Genomic DNA, 20,556 nt, shown 5'->3' with positions numbered 1-20,556 from the left:
GCATGTGTATACCCTCACCAGTCCACCAGGTGTATACCCTCACCAGTCCACCCTGTGTATACCCTCACCAGTCCACCAGGTGTATACCCTCACCAGTCCACAGGTGTATACCCTCACCAGTCCACAGGTGTATATCCTCACCAGTCCACCAGGTGTATACCCTCACCAGTCCACAAGTGTATACCCTCACCAGTCCACCATGTGTATACCCTCACCAGTTCACCATGTGTATACCCTCACCAGTCCACCAGGTGTATACCCTCACCAGTCCACAGCTGTATACCCTCACCAGTCCACAGGTGTATACCCTCACCAGTCCACAGGTGTATACCCTCACCAGTCCACCAGGTGTATACCCTCACCAGTCCACCATGTGTATACCCTCACCAGTTCACCATGTGTATACCCTCACCAGTCCACCAGGTGTATATCCTCACCAGTCCACCAGGTGTATATCCTCACCAGTCCATAGGTGTATACCCTTACCAGTCCACCAGGTGTATATCCTCACCAGTCCACCAGGTGTATACCCTCATCACGCCACCGTGTGTACACCCCAATCAGTCCACCATGTGTACACCCTCACCGATCCACAGGTGTATACCCTCACCAGTCCACAGGTGTATATCCTCACCAGTCCACAGGTGTATACCCTCACCAGTCCACCAGGTGTATATTCTCACCAGTCCACAGGTGTATACCCTCACCAGTCCACCAGGTGTATACTCTCACCAGTCCACCAGGTGTATACCCTCACCAGTCCACCAGGTGTATACTCTCACCAGTCCGCAGGTGAATACCCTCACCAGTCCACAGGTTATACCCTCACCAGTCCACAGGTGTATACCCTCACCAGTCCACCAGGTGTATACTCTCACCAGTCCACAGGTGTATACCCTCACCAGTCCACAGGTGTATACCCTCACCAGTCCACCAGGCGTATACCCCCACCAGTCCACCAGGTGTATACCCTCACCAGTCCACAGTGTATACCTTCACCAGTCCTCCAGGTGTATATTCTCACCAGTCCACCAGGTGTATACCCTCACCAGTCCACCAGGTAAATACCCTCACCAGTCCACAGGTTATACCCTCACCAGTCCACAGGTGTATACCCTCACCAGTCCACCAGGTGTATACTCTCACCAGTCCACAGGTGTATACCCTCACCAGTCCACAGGTGTATACCCTCACCAGTCCACCAGGCGTATACCCCCACCAGTCCACCAGGTGTATACCCTCACCAGTCCACAGTGTATACCTTCACCAGTCCTCCAGGTGTATATTCTCACCACTCCACCAGGTGTATACCCTCACCAGTCCACCAGGTGTATACCCTCACCAGTCCACAGGTGTATACCCTCACCAGTCCACCAGGTGTATACCACCACCAGTCCACAGGTGTATACCCTCACCAGTCCACAGTGTATACCTTCACCAGTCCTCCAGGTGTATATTCTCACCAGTCCACCTTGTGTATACCCTCACCAGTCCACCAGCTGTATACCCTCACCAGTCCACAGGTGTATACCCTCACCAGTCAACCAGCTGTATATCCTCACAAGTCCACAGGTGTATACCCTCACCAGTCCACCATGTGTATACCCTCACCAGTTCACCATGTGTATTCCCTCACCAGTCCACAGGTGTATACCCTCACCAGTCCACCAGGTGTATACCCTCACCAGTCCACAGCTGTATACCCTCACCAGTCCACATGTGTATACCCTCACCAGTCCACCAGCTGTATATCCTCACCAGGCCACAGGTGTATACCCTCACCAGTCCACCATGTGTATACCCTCACCAGTCCACCAGGTGTATACCCTCACCAGTCCACCAGGTGTATACCCTCACCAGTCCACAGGTGTATACCCTCACCAGTCCACCAGGTGTATACCCTTACCAGTCCACAGGTGTATACCCTCACCAGTCCACAGGTGTATACCCTCACCAGTCCACCAGGTGTAAACCCTCACCAGTCCACAGGTGTATACCCTCACCAGTCCACCAGGTGTATACCCTCACCAGTCCACCAGGTGTATACCCTCACCAGTCCACCAGGTGTATACCCTCACCAGTCCACCAGATGTATATCCTCACCAGTCCACAGGTGTATAGCCTCAACAGTCCATGATGTGTACATCCATGATGTGCACACCCTCACCAGTGTACCAAGTGTATGACCTCACCAGTCCACCATTTGTATACAGGGAGATAGTGGTGTGGTGGTATTGTCACTGGACTAGTAATCCAGAGACCCAAGGCAATGCCCTGTAGACCATGGTTCTAATCTCACCACGGCAGATGTTGAAATTTGAATTCAATAAAAAAATCTGGAATTAAAATTCTAACGGTGATCATAAAACCATTGCCGATTGTCGTAAAAGCCCACCTGGTTTGCTAATGTCCTTTCAGGAAGGAAATGAGCCATCCTTACCTGGTCTGGCCGACATGTGACTCCAGATCCACAGCAAAGTGCTTGACTCTTAAAATGTCACTCAGGTTGAGGGCAGCAAATGCTGACGTTGCCAGCAACGCTCACATCCCAAGAAGGAATGGTGATAGTGGTGTCTGTAAGGTATGATTCTGGGAGCATGACTATGTCAGGCTGTTGCTTGACTCACAAATATCCCCATCCTCAATGATGGAGGAGCCCAGCACATCTGTGCAAAAGACAAGGTATTTCCAACAGCCTTCAGCCAGAAGTGCCGAGTGGATGATCCATCTCAGTCTCCTCCGGAGGTCCCCAGCATCACAGATGCCAGTCTTCAACCAATACGATTCACTCACGTGATATCAAGAAACAGTCATAGTCATAGTCAGCACTGGATACTGCAAAGGCTATGGGACCAGACAATATCCCGGCAATAGCACTGAAGACTTGTGCTCCAGAACTTTCCACGTCCCTAGCCAAACTGTTCCAGTACTGCTACAACACTGGCATCTACCCGGCAATGTGGAAAATTGACCAGGTGAGTCCTGTGTTCAAAAAGCAGGGCAAATCCAACCTGGCCATTTACCACCCTATCAATCTACTCCATCATCAGCAAAGTGATGGAAGGATTCATCAAAAGTACTATCAAGCGGCACTTACTCAACAATAACCTGCTCATGGACACTCAGTTTGGGTTTCACCAGGGTTACTCAACTCCTGACCTCATTACAGCCTTAACTCAAACATGGATGAAAGAGCTGAATGCCAGATATGAGGTGAGATTGACTGCCCTTGACATTAAGGCAGCATTTGACCGAGTATGACATCAAGGAGCCCAAGCTACACTGGAGTCAATGGAATCAGGGGGGAAACTCTCCACTGGAAGATGGTTGTGTTGTTTCGAGGTCAATCATCTCAGCTCCAGGACATCACTGCATGAGTTCCTCATGGTAGTACCCAATGCCCAACCATCTTCAGCTGCCTCATCAATGACCTCCCTTCCATCATAAGGTCAGAAGTGGGGATGTTTGCGGATGACTGCACAATGTTCAGCACCATTCGCGACTCCTCAGATAATGAAGCAGTCCATGTCAAAACACAGCAAGACCTGGACAATATCCAGGTTTGGGCTGACAAGTGGCAAGTTACATTCGTGCCACACAAGTGCCAGGCAATGACCATCTCCTACAAGAGAGTATCAAACCCCATCACCCCTTGATATTCAATGGGATACCATCGCTGAATCCCCCACAATCAACATCTTGGGGTTACCATTGATTAGAAACTGAACTGGACAAACCGTATTAATACTGTGGCTACCAGAGTAGGTCAAAGGCTAGGAATCGTACGGCGAGTAACTCGCCTCCTGACCCCCCCCCAAAGCCTGTCCACCATCTACAAGGCACAAGTCAGGAGTGTAATGGAACACTCTCCACTTGCCTGGATGAGTTCAACTCCAACAACACCTTGGTGGCACATTGGTATACACTGGTGGTAATTGAATCCAATAAATATTTGGAATTAAAAGTCTAATGACAACCATGAAACCATTGTTAATTGTTGTAAAGACCGATCTGATTCACTAATGTCCTTTAGAGAAGGAAATCTGTCGTCCTTACCTGGTCTACACGTGACTCCAGATCCACAGCAATGTGGTTGACTGTTAGGAAAATTCTCTCAGGAATAGGTAATAAATGCTGGCCCATCCTGCGCCGCCCATATCCCCATGAACGAATATATCTTAAAAAATCTCATTGCTGTTTGTAGCACCTTGCTGTGCACAAATTGCGACTGTGTTTCCAACATTACAATAGTTCCACAGCTTATCCTCGGCGGTCAAGTGCCTTGTGTCACCCTGAGGTTGCGAATGGTGCTCTCTCAGTACAATTTCTCTTTTTCCTATTATGGAAAGTTTTGGAGGGCCGAAGGGCCTGTTCCTGTGCTGTAATTTTCTTTGTTCTTTGTTCTTGTTATTGTGCCTCGTGTTCCTTCCTGCCTTTGCCTCTCATCAGCTTCAACCATGCCGCTCCACATGAGCTTCCTTAAATCCTCACCATTATCTACCAGATGCTGGCCGTTTTAGGTGGGGTGATCCCGGGATCCGTGGAGCCTAATCTTGCTGAATTCAGTTTGCTTGTAGGATCATTGACTTACCCGGGTTTAACCAGGTACTGATGGGTGGCGCGACATGAACGCAACGCTGATCCATGATCAGTCTTGTAGATACCCAACTCAACACAAGACTGCATATCATCTCGGGTACTCTCCGATCAACTCAACTCCTCTGGCTCCCAGTCCTGACCAACATCCCCCTCCTTCACGTAAGGATGGTGATTGCAACCAGAAAGCCCCCTGGCGAAGGTTTACATCAAACCAAGCCTGCCTCTAGACAAGGACCTTAGCAATCCACCCGCTGCTCGCCTCCCTTCACGTCCATGGCTAAGACCACCTTGCCAAGGAATAACAGCAGAGGCCCTATGGCAGCAGGAATGGAACCAACAGGCCACCACTAAACGCCACTTAATCATGGATCCCACTGCCTGCCCACCCGGCTTCAACCTGTCACATTGACATTGGGAACGCTGCAACCGTTCCCGCACTGGCGAAGGCCTCTGTAAATCCGGACTCACCTCATTGAAGACTGCCCCCTGACAAAGTTCAGCGTAGGGCTTGGAGAACTCCCTTGAGCCATTGCCTGGCCTGGTGATTACGGCACCCGTGACAAAAAAAATCTCCCAACTAAATGCAGCCCACCTTGATATTGCGCCCCCTCCACCCTCATTTCCCCACACGACACAATGTTGACCTGTTCCAATCAAGCTTTTTGGAAAAAAGTTGCATCCCTTAAATATTGGAAACAATAATTTAGGCGACAGGAAGAGAGCATAGTTAAAAACCCTTAGACACTCCAAGCCAGTAATTGCAGTATTCTCACTCCTGTGATCCATTATCTGATTCCTTGGAGTAATTCTCAATCTTAATATCCCAGCAGTCAGTAATTCTATATATAAATGGGGTTCAAACTAACGATACTTAACTGAAATTCCAAACAAAGTTGACAACTTACTGACAAATCCTTTCCTCCTTCAGCATTCCCCAAATGTTTTTATTCCACGAGAGCCTAATTATGAGAAAATCTCCTTTTCCTTTCTTACCAGGGATTTTTTTTTTACCGTTTGTCACTGACAGAAAGCAGTTGGTGATGTGGAGCATTTACTTAATTCATGAATTTAAAATTACGAGGCACCTATTCAAAGGATCAGGAGATTGAATTGTGTTTCTCTGTGTGCCTCTCTGAGTGTATGTTTGTGTGTGTGTGTCTCTCTGTATGGATGTATGTCAGTGTTTCTCTGTGTGACATGTTTCTGTGTGTGTCTCTCTCTCTGTGAGTGTATGTGTCACTGAGTCTCTGTGTATGTGTTTTTGTACCTGTAAGTGATTCTTCATTGAGTTAATTTGCCAAGCAAAATAAGTGACAATCTCCTGCCCAAACCTTTTCTGATAGTTCATTTTTCTCTCATTTCTAGCCATTGACCTCTCTTCAACCTTGAGCTTGCATCAACATTTTTATTTTGCGCCATTTGCTTTAATTCTCAATAGCTTGAATTGGCCACCAGACTTTAGAAAACATAAAAGGATTGAGAGTTCAAATCCCACCGTAGTATCTTGTGAAATTCTGGTCAGTAAATTATGGACTGGTGGCAGGTTGGGGGCATGGATTGGGGGCAGGGGGTACAAAATAACCTGATTGTTATAAAAACCCAACTGCTACACTAATCCCCCGCATGTTGGGCGCAACAGAGCATCATGTCGGGCGTGTTGAGGCGGGTGTTTCCTGTCGCTCGCAGCACCAAGAACTACCCTGCAACTAAACAGGGCTCTGCTTCATTTCTGAGCCTCGAACGATCCTGCACTAACGAGCACTGCCAGGGTGGCACGTGGATGGCACTGCCAGGGTGTCTAGGTGGCACTGCCAGGGTGCTCATCTGGCAGTGCCACAGTGCCCAGGTGGCATCGGGGGTTGCCAGAGTACCCCCCTGCCCAGAGCCTGACCACCCAGGGGCCCCCGATCGCCATGAAGACCACCCCGAGTGCAGGAACGGCTGGAGAAACCCAATATTTAACAGCCAGCCTTTGAGCCCCGGTTTTGATTACAGATCTGTGCTGAATTAACTGGTCTATCAGTCGGGGGAGGGGTGTAGTGCAGTTAAGGACAATTCCTATTCGGTAACATCATCCATTCCATTCTCCATTCAACATTCCCATCAAGTAACATCAGCCAGGGAGCGGGTTCCAGTTTCTACCTCATTACTCCTATTAGAAGGTAGGAGTCAGAAAAGGAAGTTGGATGAAGACTGGATCCATCTTGCCCATGAACACTCCATCCTCGCCATGGTGGAATAGTCTGCCCTTGGCTCACTGGGGTCATCCCACATGTGAAGGCGGTGGAGCAGCAGGTGCCCGCTGTGACCTTTGGCACCGCACCCCAGGCCAACTGAGTGCCTTCTAGAAAGGAAGAGGGAAGCAAGCAAAAAGAGTGGCTGCGTGTGTTGGGCATGGCGCCCGCTGCCTTCAGGGAAACCGAGGCAGAGGGGCCAAATATCACCGAGGCACAGTGACGTCAGTATTGGCAACTCTGGATAGCTTCATGTCACAGCCTCTGTAAGCAGCATGTCCCCACACTCAGGCCAGTTGTTGCCCATGGGCCTTCGCACGCCAAACAGAAAGTGAATCAATTCAGTTAATTTATTATGTTTGAGGTGGCGCAGTGGCGGTGGCACTGGGCTAGTAACCCTCAACCTCCGAGTTCAGGCCCAGGTTCCAGCCTCAGTATGGCAGGCGATGGAATTTCAACTCAATAAAAATCTGGATTTTGAAGAAAGTCTGATGCTGACTATGAAACCGTTGACCATTGTCGTAAACACCCATCTGGCTCACTGATGCTCTTTCGTGAAGGAAATCTGCTGTCTTCGCCGGGTCTGGCCTACATGTGACTCCTGACCCACGGAAATGTAGTTGAATCTTAACTGCCCCTCTGTAGCAGCCCAACAAACCACTGAGTTCAAGGGCAATTAGGGATGATATCAAATCCTGGCCCCACCAGTGACCCCCACATCCAATGAAAGGATTTAAAAAAAGAATCATATCACAGGCCAGTGCCAGTCAAATAGCCTTTTCTCCCCTCATGACAGATACTTCCATAACTAACAGAGCATTCAAATCGCATTTGTAAAACACACAGTCCTTTTTGTCGCCAATGCTGACCAAAGTTTTGGCAGCCTTCACATTCCCACTGCGTCCTGTCCTCCGTAACTCCTCCCCGCCATTCTCTCCGGGCTCGTTAGTCATCTTGGACGGGGGACAGAATTGCAGCAAGGATGGGGTAGAGCAGCCGTAACCTCATTCCCCCAGGATTCCTGTGAACCACTGACTCCCAGGGTCTCCACATACCACAGAAAGCATGAGAACTGCATGCTCCTTTAATACCAGACGTTCTGTCAGTTCTCCTCTCCTGCCCAGGAATTGCTGGGAACCCAGGATTACACATCTCTTTTTTTTCTGGTTTTATTTTTTTGCCTGAAATCCTGAGCCGCTGATAAACTGATTTTTGTCTTTTTATTTGGGGATTTCGGAGTGTTTTCTGTGCTCCTCTCATCCCATTGTCTGTCAGACTTTCTATTTTAGTCCAGGCCATGGAGGATTACGTTTTTATCCAGGAATTGCATGGGGAAGCGTTTTTCACCCCTCTCCTGACCTTTAACCTGCCCTCACCTCGTCACCCTGAGCAACCACAGGAACAACATTCTGGAAAAGCAGTGACATCGAGTCTGTGACCAGATTTAATATTATGGGATGGAGGGGGGGGGGGGGGGGGGGAGAAAACCTACAGTCTTCATGCACCCTTGTGACAGCAACAGGGGGCTAAATAGCTGGCTTGCAATGCAGAACAATGCCAGCAGCGCGGGTTCAATTCCCGTACCGGCCTCCCCGAACAGGCGCCGGAACGTGGCAACTAGGGGCTTTTCACAGTAACTTCATGTGAAGCCTGCTTGTGACAATAAGCGATTTTCATTTCATTTTTCATTTCATATTTTAAGAACAAAATAATTAACCGTTAATAGAACCCGACAATGCAGAAGGAGGCCCGTCGAGTCTGCACCCACCCACCGAAAGAGCACCCTACCTAGGCCCAATCCCCCACCCTATCCCTGTAACCCCACCTAGGGGCAATTTAGCATGGCCAATCCACCTAACCTGCACCTCTTTGGACTGTGGGAGGAAACCAGAGCACCCGGAGGAAACCCACGCAGACACGGGGAGAATGTGCAGACTCCGCACAGACAGTGACCCAAGCCGAGACTCGAACCTGGGACCCTGGAGCTGTGAAGCAACTGTGCTAACCGCTGAGCTACTGTGCTGCCCCAGGTGCCAGGTTCCATTCCCGGCTTGGGTCACTGCCTGTGCGGAATCTGCGCGTTCTCCCTCGTGTGTCTCCGTGGGTTGCCTCCGGATGCTCCGGCTTCCTCCCACAAGTCCCAAAAGACATGCTGTGTACCCAAACAGGCGCTGGAGTGTGGTGACTCGGGGCTGTTCACAGTAACTTCATTGCAGTGTTAATGTAGGCCTACTTGTGACAATAAAGCCTACTTGTGACAGGATCAATAAACTCAATAACTATCACATGCATTTCTCGCACTTCCAAAGCTTGTAGAAATATATCAAAGATCATTTTTTTTATTCCTCCTTGTTACTTTGGCATAACTTGCTAGGCCCAGCATTTATTGTCCGTTCCTAATTGCACTTCAGACGGTGGCAGTGAGCCGTCTGCTGGAACGGCTACAGTTCATGTGGTGTTGGTACACACACACTGCTGTTAGGGAGGGAATTCCAAGATATTGATGAAGTGAAAGTGACAGGCTTGATGGAGAACTGTTAGGTGGTGGTGTTCCCATGTATCTCCTTCCAACAGCGGAACAGTGGCACAGTGACTAGCACTGCTGCCTCATAGCGCCAGGGACCCATGTTCAATTCCGGTTTCGGGTGACTGTGTGGAGTTTGCACTTTCTCCCCGAGTCTGCATAATAATAATCTTTACTAGTGTCACAAGTAGGCTTACATTAACACCGCAATGAAGTTACTGTGAAAATCCCCCAGTCGCCACACTCTGGCGCCTGTTCGGGTCACAGAGGGAGAATTCAGAATGTCCAATACACCTAACAAGCATGTGTTTCGGGACTTGTGGGAGGAAACCAGAGCCCCCAGAGGAAACGCACACAAACACGGGGAAAATATGCACAGACAGTGATCCAAGCAGGAAATCAAACCCGGGTCCCTAGCGCTGTGAAGCAACAGTGCCACCATGCCTCCCCATGGGTTTTCTCCGGGTGCTTTGGTTTCCTCCCACAGTCCAAAGGTGTGCAGGTTTGGTGGATTGCCCATGATAAATTGCCCCTTGGTGTCCAAAGATGTGCGGGTTAAGTGGGGGAGAGAGCCCAGGAAGGGTGCTTTTTCAGATAGTCGGTGAAGACACGATGGGTCGAATGCCTCCTTCTGCAGTCTAGCAATTCGATGATCCCAGGTGGTGGAGGTTGCGGGTTTAGATGGTGCTGTTGAAGGAGACTTCCTGAGTTGCTGCAGTGCATTTTGGTAGGTGGAACACACTGCTGCTACCGTGCATCAGTGGTGGAGCAAGTGAATTTGAAGGTGGCGGATCGGTTACGAATAAAAGTAGACCCAATGGAAGCTTTGTAAAATGGAACTAGCAGGAGCAGTCCCAATGATCCGTCTCCCGGGAAGATGGTGCGGGTCCTTCGTTTCTTCATCCCAAATTTACAGTATTATGTGCCTCTCTGGGATTGACAGTTTGTGGAATTACCCTCCCCTCGTCCTGTGGAGGAAAACTGGAGAGTGGAGTGAACATGAAGAGTTAAATTGAGACAAAAGTTGACACTGAATTGAACAACCTCTGCCAGCAATGAATAACAAACTGCTAATTCATTTAACAGAAATGCTCCCAGGGCACTGATTAAAAGTACGACTCATATAGGTCATGACAGACAATGGCCTCAGACCATTCAATGACAGACTTCTGGCAATCTCTTCTTATTAATTATAATCTCCACTTCTCAAACCATACTGCATGCCTTCCATTCCTAGCCTGCATGAACTCCATGTTTCCTGGAGACACAAATGCCTGGACACCGCATACCAAGTGCTAATTCTGGTTGACATCAGACTGTCCAGCAATGGTGTTCCTTACAGCCTGGCCCAATTCTGTCCAAACACCTGCTTATGCACACACCATCATGGAGTGGTCAAAGACGTTGATCAGGATTGAGGAACAGAAATTGTGATCTCCCCGGCCTATTTGGCTCATGACCAACCACATCCTTCTGTTACTCACTTTACCAACAGTCACAAGGAGAGAGTAGGATTCCAGTGAAAGTTAACCACATGGTGTTTATCCACTCCCATCCATCCAATTTTCTATATCTGAACCCCTCGATTAAATTCCACTCTGTAATCACTCTCAGGCATCCATTATTCTATATATAAACCATCTGAACCCCTCGATTAGATTCCAGTCTGTAATCACTCCCAGGTATCCATTATTCTATATATAAACGATCTGAACCCCTCGATTAGATTCCAGTCTGCAATCACTCCCTGTCATCCATTATTCTATATATAAACCATCTGAACCCCTCGATTAGATTGAAGTCTGTAATCATAGAATCTACAGTGCAGAAGGAGGCCATTCAGCCCATCACGTCTGCACCAGCCCTTGGAAGGAGCACCCTACTCCTCCACCCTATCCCTTTAACCCATTGACCCACCTAACCTTTCTTTGGGGGCAATTTCTAAGGGACAATTTACCATGGCCAATCCACCAAACCTGCACATCTTTGGACTGTGGGAGGAAACCAGAGCACCCGGAGGAAACCCACGCAGACAGGGGGAGAATGTGCAGACTCCGCACAGTCACCCAAGTCGGGAATCGAACCTGGGACCCTGGAGCTGTGAAGCAACTGTGCTAACCACTGTGCTACCATGCTGCCCTTACTCACTCCCAGGTATCCATTATTCTATATATAAACCACCTGAACACCTCGATTAGATTCCAGTCTGTAATCACACCCAGGTATCCATTATTCTATATATAAACAATCTAAACCCTGCGATTAGATTCCAGTCTGTAATCACTCCCAGGTATCCATTATTCTATATATAAACCACCTGAACACCTCGATTAGATTCCAGTCTGTAATCACTCCCAGGTATCCATTATTCTATATATAAACCGTCTGAACCCCTCGATTAGATTCCAGTCTGTAATCACTCCCAGGTATCCAATATTCAATATATAACCATCTGAATCCCTTGACTGGATTCCGCTACCCTGACCACTCACATTCATTTACTCTATTTTCTTTATGATCCGTAAACCCCATCTCCTCTTATCGAAGTTAATGTTGTTGTATTTGTCTCCCTTTCCCCCCGCCCTGCCCTCCAGTTGAAGGAGCAGCGCGAGAAGGAGCGTCGCCTGAAGAAAGCACGTGCTGGTAGCGTCTCGGAAGAGGTTGGCGAGTTCGACGACCTGGTGTCAGCCCTGCGGTCCGGCGAGGTCTTTGACAAGGACCTGTCAAAGCTGAAGCGCAACCGGAAGCGGGCCGGAAACCAGGTGTTGGAGTGCGGTAGGGAGCGGGCCGTGACTAAGCTGAACTATTGATGGACCAGCCGCAGCTGTTAACGAGGCCTGGGACAAACACCTGCCGCTCGGCGCCGTCTGAGTGGGTAGGCGCGGATGTGGGGTGGGGTGGCGGTGGAACTCTTTATTTACCCTCAAGCTGCAAGAACTCTTGGGCCCAGGGGCCAAGAAAAAAACAAGACACAATCCCTTTTCCTCCTCCACCAATCAGGAACAAAACCGCCTCTCTCTCTCTCTCTCTCTCTTGCTCTATTGATATCTCTTCTCCCACAACTGTGAGAGATCAGAGAAGGGAAAATGGGCCCAGACGCCAAAGTGCCTGTACTTCGTGCTTTTGTCACCAGCTGCTGGGGCCTTTCCTTTTGAAAGCAGGACACTCTCGAAACAACTGAAGGAGCAGAGCAAGAGCATTGTGGGATTGGAGGGAGTCACCCTCTGGGACTGATAAGGAAGCCATGATGCTTTGTCAATATTATTGCTGTTGCTTATTCATTTTGATGTTTTTGCCCACTCTCTTGTCCGAAGCATAAAGGTATCGACTCACGTCAGTCCTCCAAGTGGTGGGACCTCGACAACACCCATTGCCGCACCCCACTCCCTCTCCCATGTCGCTCCACTTAACGTTTAAGTCGTTAAACCCTTCAGGATCGCCCCAGAGTCTCCAGGAATTGAAGGTTGCGAGCAGTCTTGGTGAAGAATCATTGGACGCCGAAGACAATATTTCTTTTCCACGTTTACTTCAGACCCGCTGCTGAATTGGCCTCTGGAAGGTGGTGTGTCGCGAGGAAGGGAGACCAATGGTGTGAGGCGGGGCTGTTGGGAGCCGGAACCTCCCGGAATATGTCCTCCCAGAGCTGCCGACTCTTAACACAGAGCTGCCAGCTTAGCCGAGATGGCAGAGTCCAGTCACGCACTGGGGGAAAAAAAAGAATGGGAATCGGGTGGAGCCGAGTGGGAGTCGCGTCGTCAGCTTGTGCCAAAAATGAGATTCCCACCACTTTGGACATCAGAGAGTGCATATGATGCAAACAAAAAACAGTATTAAATCCAGTCAGTGGCTCTGCACAGATGACCACCTGAGCACATATACGTGTTACCAGAAACTAGATAGCCACAGCAAAATAACTGGGCCTCTATTGTGCAATAATGTTTTTTTAACGCTTATATAGATATATGTATAATGTTAAAGTTTTACTTTGAAAGAAGTTAGTCGTTTTGAAGAACGGACTTGTCACATCCAGTGTGACCAAAAATGTGCGTTTGTCAATACTATCAGCTACTCTTACTCACCAGCATCTCTTACCAAACTCTAACCACCCCCCCCCACCCACAGCCCCTTAGGGTCTAAATAATCCGAACATTCCCTGTCACGTTTTTCAGGGAAATACATGGAAAGCAATTGCCAAGGTTAAAGGTATGTGCCTGGTTGAGAACCACTTTGAATGCCAGCGATAGACAAAGTAAGATGAAACAGTCTGTTGGGACCCTGTATCGGCAGAAAGCCAAGCTTAAAACTGGGCTGGTAAACCCTGCTTCTTTCTCACCTGGAGATCTCCTGGAGAGAGGAAGGGGGGGGAGAAATAATAATAATAATCACAAGTCGGCTTCAATGAAGCCACATTCCGGCGCCTGTTCAGGGAGGCTGGTACAGGAATTGAACCCGCGCTGCATGCCTTGTTCTGCATTACAAGCCAGCTGTTTAGCCCACTGTGCTAAAGAAGCACAACATTTGAAATGACAGATTTTCTTCCTTGTTTTTGAGGTCGGCAGCGCAGGCCTCGAAGGGGCAGGAGGCAAAGAGGTCCACGTTTCTCTCCAAGAGTCTCCCACCCAATGAACTCTCTCACGTCCTCATTTTCCCCAAGAGAGAAACACAGTAGATAATGCCTAAACATTATTAATGAAGCAAGCCCGTGCCCTGTTTAATAAATGTAGTGGTGTATTGTAGACATATTTGTTGTGAAGGTTGTAATGGGTTTTATGCACAGAGAAAGTGGAATAATTCCTGGTTAAGGGCAATGAAAGAAGTCTTAGAACACCAGGTTAAAGTCCAACAGGTTTGTTTGGAATCACTAGCTTTCAGAGCGCAGCTCCTTCCTCAGGTGAATGAAGAAGTGGGTTCTGCAAACACATATATAGACAAAGTCAATGATGCAAGATGATACTTTGATTGCGAGTCTGTGCAGGTAATTAAGTCTTTACAGACTTGCATTCAAAGTATCATCTTGCTTCATTGACTTTCATATATGTGTTTCTGGAACCCGCCTCTTCATTCACCTGAGGAAGGAGCTGCGCTCCAAAAGCTAGTGATTCCAAACAAACCTGTTGGACTTTAACCTGGTGTTCTAAGACTTCTTACTGTGCCCACGTCAGTCCAACGCTGGCACCTCCACATAAGGGCAATGAAGGAATAGGAGATTGTGCAGCGACAATGGTTTGGACCTGAAGCATTATTTTGAAAGGGTTTTGTGAAAGTAGAAAGAGGCGGGACAAGATATATGCACAGTGGTAGATGCTGTTTAGTCAGCAGGAATTTTTGTACAGGAGACTTTTCTCACAGTCCGTACACATTTATCCCATCCGACTTCAAAGAAATGCTTGCCTTTTTGAGAAATGATATTTGGGGCAAGGGAGAGAATTTCAGTGTGACTGTTCATTTGGCCATAGGGCAGACATGTTTTTAAAAAATTCTTGCCAACGTTGTAAAACACTCCAGACTAATATTCCAAATGTGCCACAGCCGACAGTGCATGAAACTTCTTTGTAGCTCTACAAAGTGTGGGACAGCCAGCCTAAACTAGACTCTGCAATGACAACCAGGATGCTTTGTGGGCCAGCCACACTGAGGCCAAGAGTGAGGCTTACTTTACGGCCTACCACATGAAGCTTGCTGTATTTGATCTATGAGGTTAAGTTAGCTCCAGGATAACGTGCCTGCCTAGAGCCAATTGAAGGTTCGGGGTAGACTCAGTCATCGGACGTTGTGTTAGACTCAGTAATCTAGGAGCCATGATGGTTCACGATTTCCAGGGCCGTGTTGAAGGAGCTCCCAGGGAAGCTGTTCCCCTTGCCACCCTCCCCCCCCCCCTTCCGTAAGCCAGTGCCTGAACAGCTGACTAGGTGGTGGAGGGTTTACCACGGTGTAAACTGATGGACCCCCAGCCCCTCCTCTGCCGATAGGTTATCCCATGTTTGGCACTGGGCCATACAGATGAGGCATACGCTAAGTCTAAATTCCTGGTCTGTGCTGAGCTGGTTGGTCACTCAACAAAAATGAGGTTACAAATCAAAACACCTTCTTGGTTAGGGAATACAAAGCAAGCCCTGGTTTCCCATCCTGATAGCTCTCCCTGCCACAGAGTGCAGGCTATGTAAACCTTTGCACCCGACTTAAATCTCCCTCAATGTTCTTTGCTTTAGGGAGAACAATCACAGCTTCCTCGGCCTCCCCAGGCGACTGAAGTCCCCCAGCCCTGCTACTGTTCTGGTAAACATCCTCTGTACCCTCCCCAAGACCTGTATCTCCTTGCCGTTCTGAGCCTGGCATCAAATGAGAATGTTGCTGTCGGACACAGAAACTCCAGGCCGGCTGAACAGCTGACCCTGGCAGTTCTCAAAGCCTGCCGCCTGGCAGCTGTGCAAATCGGAACGGCTGTGGGTCAGTGGCAGACTTGCTGCACTGAACATTGGATAATATGACGTGAAGTCTTTGCACCAGTGCTTCTCAATTTACACAATCCGACCCGGTAGCATGAAGGTCATAGGCGATGCTTGAGTGCCCTGCATAAAAGGCAGGCCAAATTGATTGGTGAGCACCCCTGGTGGAACAAGAGGCAGGGAATATCAGAGTCCCACCAGCCACAAACCTTACACATGCTTAAACAGCCCAGAGCAAGCCACATTCTGTTCTTAGTAATGAGCAGTCAGCTATCCCCGAATAAGTGTCCTCAACGCCCCCATAACCATTTAATAACCTTTATTGTCACAAGTCGGCTTACATTAACACCGCAATGAAGTTACTGTGAAAAGCCCCGAGTTGCCACATTCCGGCGCCTCTTCGGGTACACAGAAGGGTGACCCAAGCCGGGAATCGAACCTGGGACCCTGGAGACGTGAAGCAACAGTGTTAACCGCTGTGCTACCGTGATGCCCTCTTGAGGCCTTGAATGCGGCCTCAAAATAAAATGTGGCTGGAAGAGAAGGGGAGATCAGGCTGACCTCGACTTAACTGTGAGAAGGATAAAAATGTTTTTGATATACAAACCTTTCTCCACAGTACGACAGAAAGGTTGAGTACTCAGAAGGTGGCGGAAGATTATTTTGACAGATGTGGTAATTGGTGAATCCTGTATGTATTTGGAAAGCTGCAAAGGACATTGAATACTCGCAGAAATTAAGCTCCAGGGAGGGAGTGAGCAAAGGGGATGGATAGAGGGAGATGTAGATAGATTTCCGCTGAATGACCTCTTGGATGTGGCTGATTTGTTGGGCTGTAATCTGTCTCTGTTTCACTTTAAAAAGTGACGGGTTACTCAATGGACCCTCATAGAGTCATAGAGGTTTATAGCACCGATTTAGAGCCCTTCGGCTCATAGAACATAGAACATAGAACAATACAGCGCAGTACAGGCCCTTCGGCCCACGATGTTGCACCGAAACAAAAGCCATCTAACCTACACTATGCCATTATCATCCATATGTTTATCCAATAAACTTTTAAATGCCCTCAATGTTGGCGAGTTCACTACTGTAGCAGGTAGGGCATTCCACGGCCTCACTACTCTTTGCGTAAAGAACCTACCTCTGACCTCTGTCCTATATCTATTACCCCTCAGTTTAAAGTCATCATGTGTGTGCCGGCCATGCTCTAGATGGCGTTGAGGTGTGGCCTACTTTCCAACGACAGACTGGGTACCTGAACATTCTTTTGGCTGAGGTGGTCAATTTATGTTCAGACCATGAAGAGAAGGGTGTTTAGGAATCCAACTGAAGTAAAGATCAAATATGTTATCTACAGATGCAAACTCCGGGTCCTCATTCTATAACTGCACTCCTCACACACCCTGGCCCTAGCAACCCCACAAGTTACATTTGGCTCTGCTTCCTTGAACTGAAATTGTGGGCCTGAATGCATTGATTTCAACTTTTGAACCGAAAGACTCGAATCCTCACGTCCCATGTGTGATCCCTGCCTATGCCTAATAGAGTGGCTGAATTTAAAGCTAATCCATGCAAGCGCCAATGTGCTCATTCCTGTATGGTGTCCATTGAACTGATTATCATGGAATCCTACAACGCAGAAGGAGGTCATTTGGCCCATCGAGTCTCCACCGACCCTCTGAAAGAGGGCCCTACGTAGGCCCAATCCCCAGCCCATCCCTGTAACCCCACCTAACCTGTACATTGGCAACACTTTGTATGGTCGTGGAACTATGAAGCCTACTTGACACTGAATGTGCCTTGGCCTTCCCATAATGTGATGGGACAGCTGACCAGGTGCGAAGATCCTATTTGCGATAAATGATTCTGGAAAGGAGCAGGTAGATGGGCATGTGTGGGGCATGGGTTACCTTGGCATTTGTGCCTATAATTCAGCATGAAGCAGCAGGATGGTGAAGAAAATGCTTCTCCAACAATGGAAATCATGCTAATGATTATATTCCACATGAGTCTTCTAACACCGTACTTCATCTCGCCCCATCAGCATATCCTATTCCTTTACCCCATACAAACTTCTCCTCATATATGCGGTTCCCCTCAGCTACTCTATGGGTGGAATTCTCCCAAAAAATGAATAAGGGCGCTGAGCAGGGTGCGACGGGTGAATCGCGGGAGAGGCCCAAACCGGGCTTCGTGCTGGGCGCAAAACCATGACTCACAGTGCCCTCCGCGATCTGGATTACTCCCTTGCTAGCCGTGATCCACATAATGATAATTAAATGAGCCATTAGATTTATTTAAATATCCTGACGTCGCATTCACCTGGTGCCTGAGAGTCACCGGCTGCGACTGTGAAGCCCCAACCGGGCGCCGTTTAGTACTGGTTTCCACAATCGTGCACCAGATGTGATAGCACCTCGTGGGTCGTGGGGGCCATTCGAGCCCCCGGATGGCCGAGGACAGGGCACTCCCCCTATTGCCTAGGAACCTTGACACTGCCACCCGGGCACCCTGGTGGAACCAACAAGGCACTGCCAGGGTGCCCAATCGACACTGACAAGGTGCCACGCAGCATTGCCAGGGTGCCAAGCTGGCATTGCCAAGGTGCATGGGTGCAAGGTTGGCACTGCCAAAATTCGGGGCTTGGGAGCGGCCATGGTCATGAAAGGGGGGGGGGGGTGAGGAGGTCTGAAGGGGCTACAGATAGTTGGGGAGGCGGTGCTGAAAATGTGGGATCCTGAAAGGGAGGGATGCAAAGATTGGGTCGGCCATTCAAAATAGCGCCCGATCTCTGAGGAGCGGGTCCTGCTGGCGAGCTCAGTTCCCCAGTGCCAGAAAAGTTTCAAAGTCTGACCTCGGCAGGGAGAAACTCCCCAAGGCCCAAAAACCCGGCTTAGTGTTGTTGAATATCAGTCTCCACATTGACATTGCAGCCATCATGAAACACGCTGGCGATTGCACTTGGAATTTTTTCCGGTGAACCGCGTCCTAAGTGTCATTTTGGGTGAGAAGACCGGCACGATTCCCATCAAGGGAGGCGCGATTTGCACCGGCACTGAGAGGGGCGGGGCCTAAATACGCTGGCAAGCCCTGCTTCAGAGAGATCGGGTCAGCGTTTGCCAGCATCAGACCCATCTTACCACTCCCCCCCCCCCCCCCCAGCTATCTTGCCAGCATCAGCCCCCTCTCCCCCCCCCCCCCCCCCCCCCCACACAATCTCCGGTGCCACTGTCCCTCAGCCCCTCCAAGTGCGGGCCACACAATATTGGGTCACAAAATGCCCCTCCCCTCCCCCCCACTTTCAGGCCCCCCCCCTCATTCCTCCCTTTCATACACCTCCCAAAATGCCCCACTTTCAGGCCCCACCCCCTTGGCAGTGCCAATCTGGCAATGCCAACCTGGCAGTCCCCGACCACCCGTCGGCTCCAATGTCCTGCGATCCCTGGTGTGGTCATCACATCTGGTCTCTGGTGGTGAAGAGCGGTAGTGATTCCTTCCGGCTTCACGCTGCGCCGGGGGGGGGGGGGGGGGGGGTGGAGGAATGGGCCCTCAAACCGTGCCAGCATATTTAAATGGCTACTTGAATCTGTTAATCTGGTTCATGTCTAGCAAGGGTGTGAACCAGATCGCACCACCTGCAGTGGGCCAGGAGCATCGTGTTCTGTGCCCGGTAGCAACCCAGCTGGATTCTCTGTCAGCGGGATTTGCCGGCAGCGCACTCACGCCCGCAGGTTTCCTGATCTTATTTTCTTTCTTCTGGTCTCCACAGACCATTTCTGAAGCTGAAGGAAAAACGAAATTGTGCCCATGCAGCGCTGCAACTGACTGGTGCAACACAAGGTGTGCCAAAACAACTGACCGCTGACCTTCCCTCCTGTCATTCCCTGTGGATGTTTATTTTGTTTCCATCTGTCAGTCTCTCACAGGCTGTGTTGGCCGTGCAAAACACTGCCCAAAATCAATGTCGGATGGATGGGGAGGTCAAATGGCTTTTTAATGATCTGCATCAAGCCATAGGCCTTGGGGAGTTGGTACAGTCCACTTTACACCCAGCTAGTCAATGGAGTTGTAAAGAAAATTGGGCTAGCTACACAGTGGGCCTGCCTCTTTGGCAATGAAATCCATGACCGGTTTTACCTCTTCTGAGGTCTACCTGATCTTCATGAAGCCTGTGGGGTAGAAGAAAAGATTTACAAATGTGACTGCACTGCAGCCAATCGCACCGCAGTCAGGAAAACAATGGACAACATGAAATTCAAATGTCCAACATTTTAATAGTTAACCCCATTACTTTTAAATGAGGATAAAATTGTGAAAGGGAAAGAGACTTCATCAGAATGTCTTTGCTCCTAATCTTAGATTGCATGATTTCAATAACTCCCCCACCCCACCCGATGCCCCTGGAAACTACCCTGAGGTAACCAAAATGGGGAAAAAAACAGGGTAACCTTTCAACTTTACTCTTCTGCACACGGACATGTGACACCAGGGAGAAGGACCGTCACCACACATTCAGTTTGAGTGTGAGAAATGTGGGTCAGAAACTAGAGTCTTAAAATTAAATAAAGGCAATTACAGGGAAGAGGACAGAATTCCTGAGGACAAATATAAATCCTTGGCAGGCCAATCTTTGTGAGGAAGTGCAGGAAAGACAAAACATTTGACCTTTGGTTCACTTTTCCTTTCTCTGCTTCTTAGGATAATGTGACAATTGAAATAAACATGAGGAAAATGTCAGCTCCATTGGCTG

At 49.0% G+C, this 20,556-nt stretch overlaps 1 protein-coding gene across 4 annotated transcripts in view; it reads left to right on the top strand.

Moving 5' to 3' along the window:
* The window catches only part of daam2 (dishevelled associated activator of morphogenesis 2), a 458,630-nt gene extending 444,414 nt beyond the window's left edge, over positions 1-14,216 (top strand). For all 4 annotated transcript variants that reach the window (XM_072500175.1, XM_072500172.1, XM_072500174.1 and 1 more), the window contains one exon: positions 11,952-14,216. In XM_072500175.1, the coding sequence (XP_072356276.1) occupies positions 11,952-12,167 (216 nt within the window). In that variant the 3' untranslated portion in view covers positions 12,168-14,216. The remainder of the gene's footprint in view (positions 1-11,951) is intronic.
* The last annotated feature ends 6,340 nt before the right edge of the window (positions 14,217-20,556 follow it).

This window comes from Scyliorhinus torazame, chromosome 4 (genome assembly GCF_047496885.1).
Source record: "Scyliorhinus torazame isolate Kashiwa2021f chromosome 4, sScyTor2.1, whole genome shotgun sequence".
Classification (NCBI taxonomy): Eukaryota; Metazoa; Chordata; class Chondrichthyes; order Carcharhiniformes; family Scyliorhinidae; genus Scyliorhinus; species Scyliorhinus torazame.
Note: the sequence above shows the minus strand (reverse complement) of the source record. Positions and strands in the feature narration are given on the sequence as shown.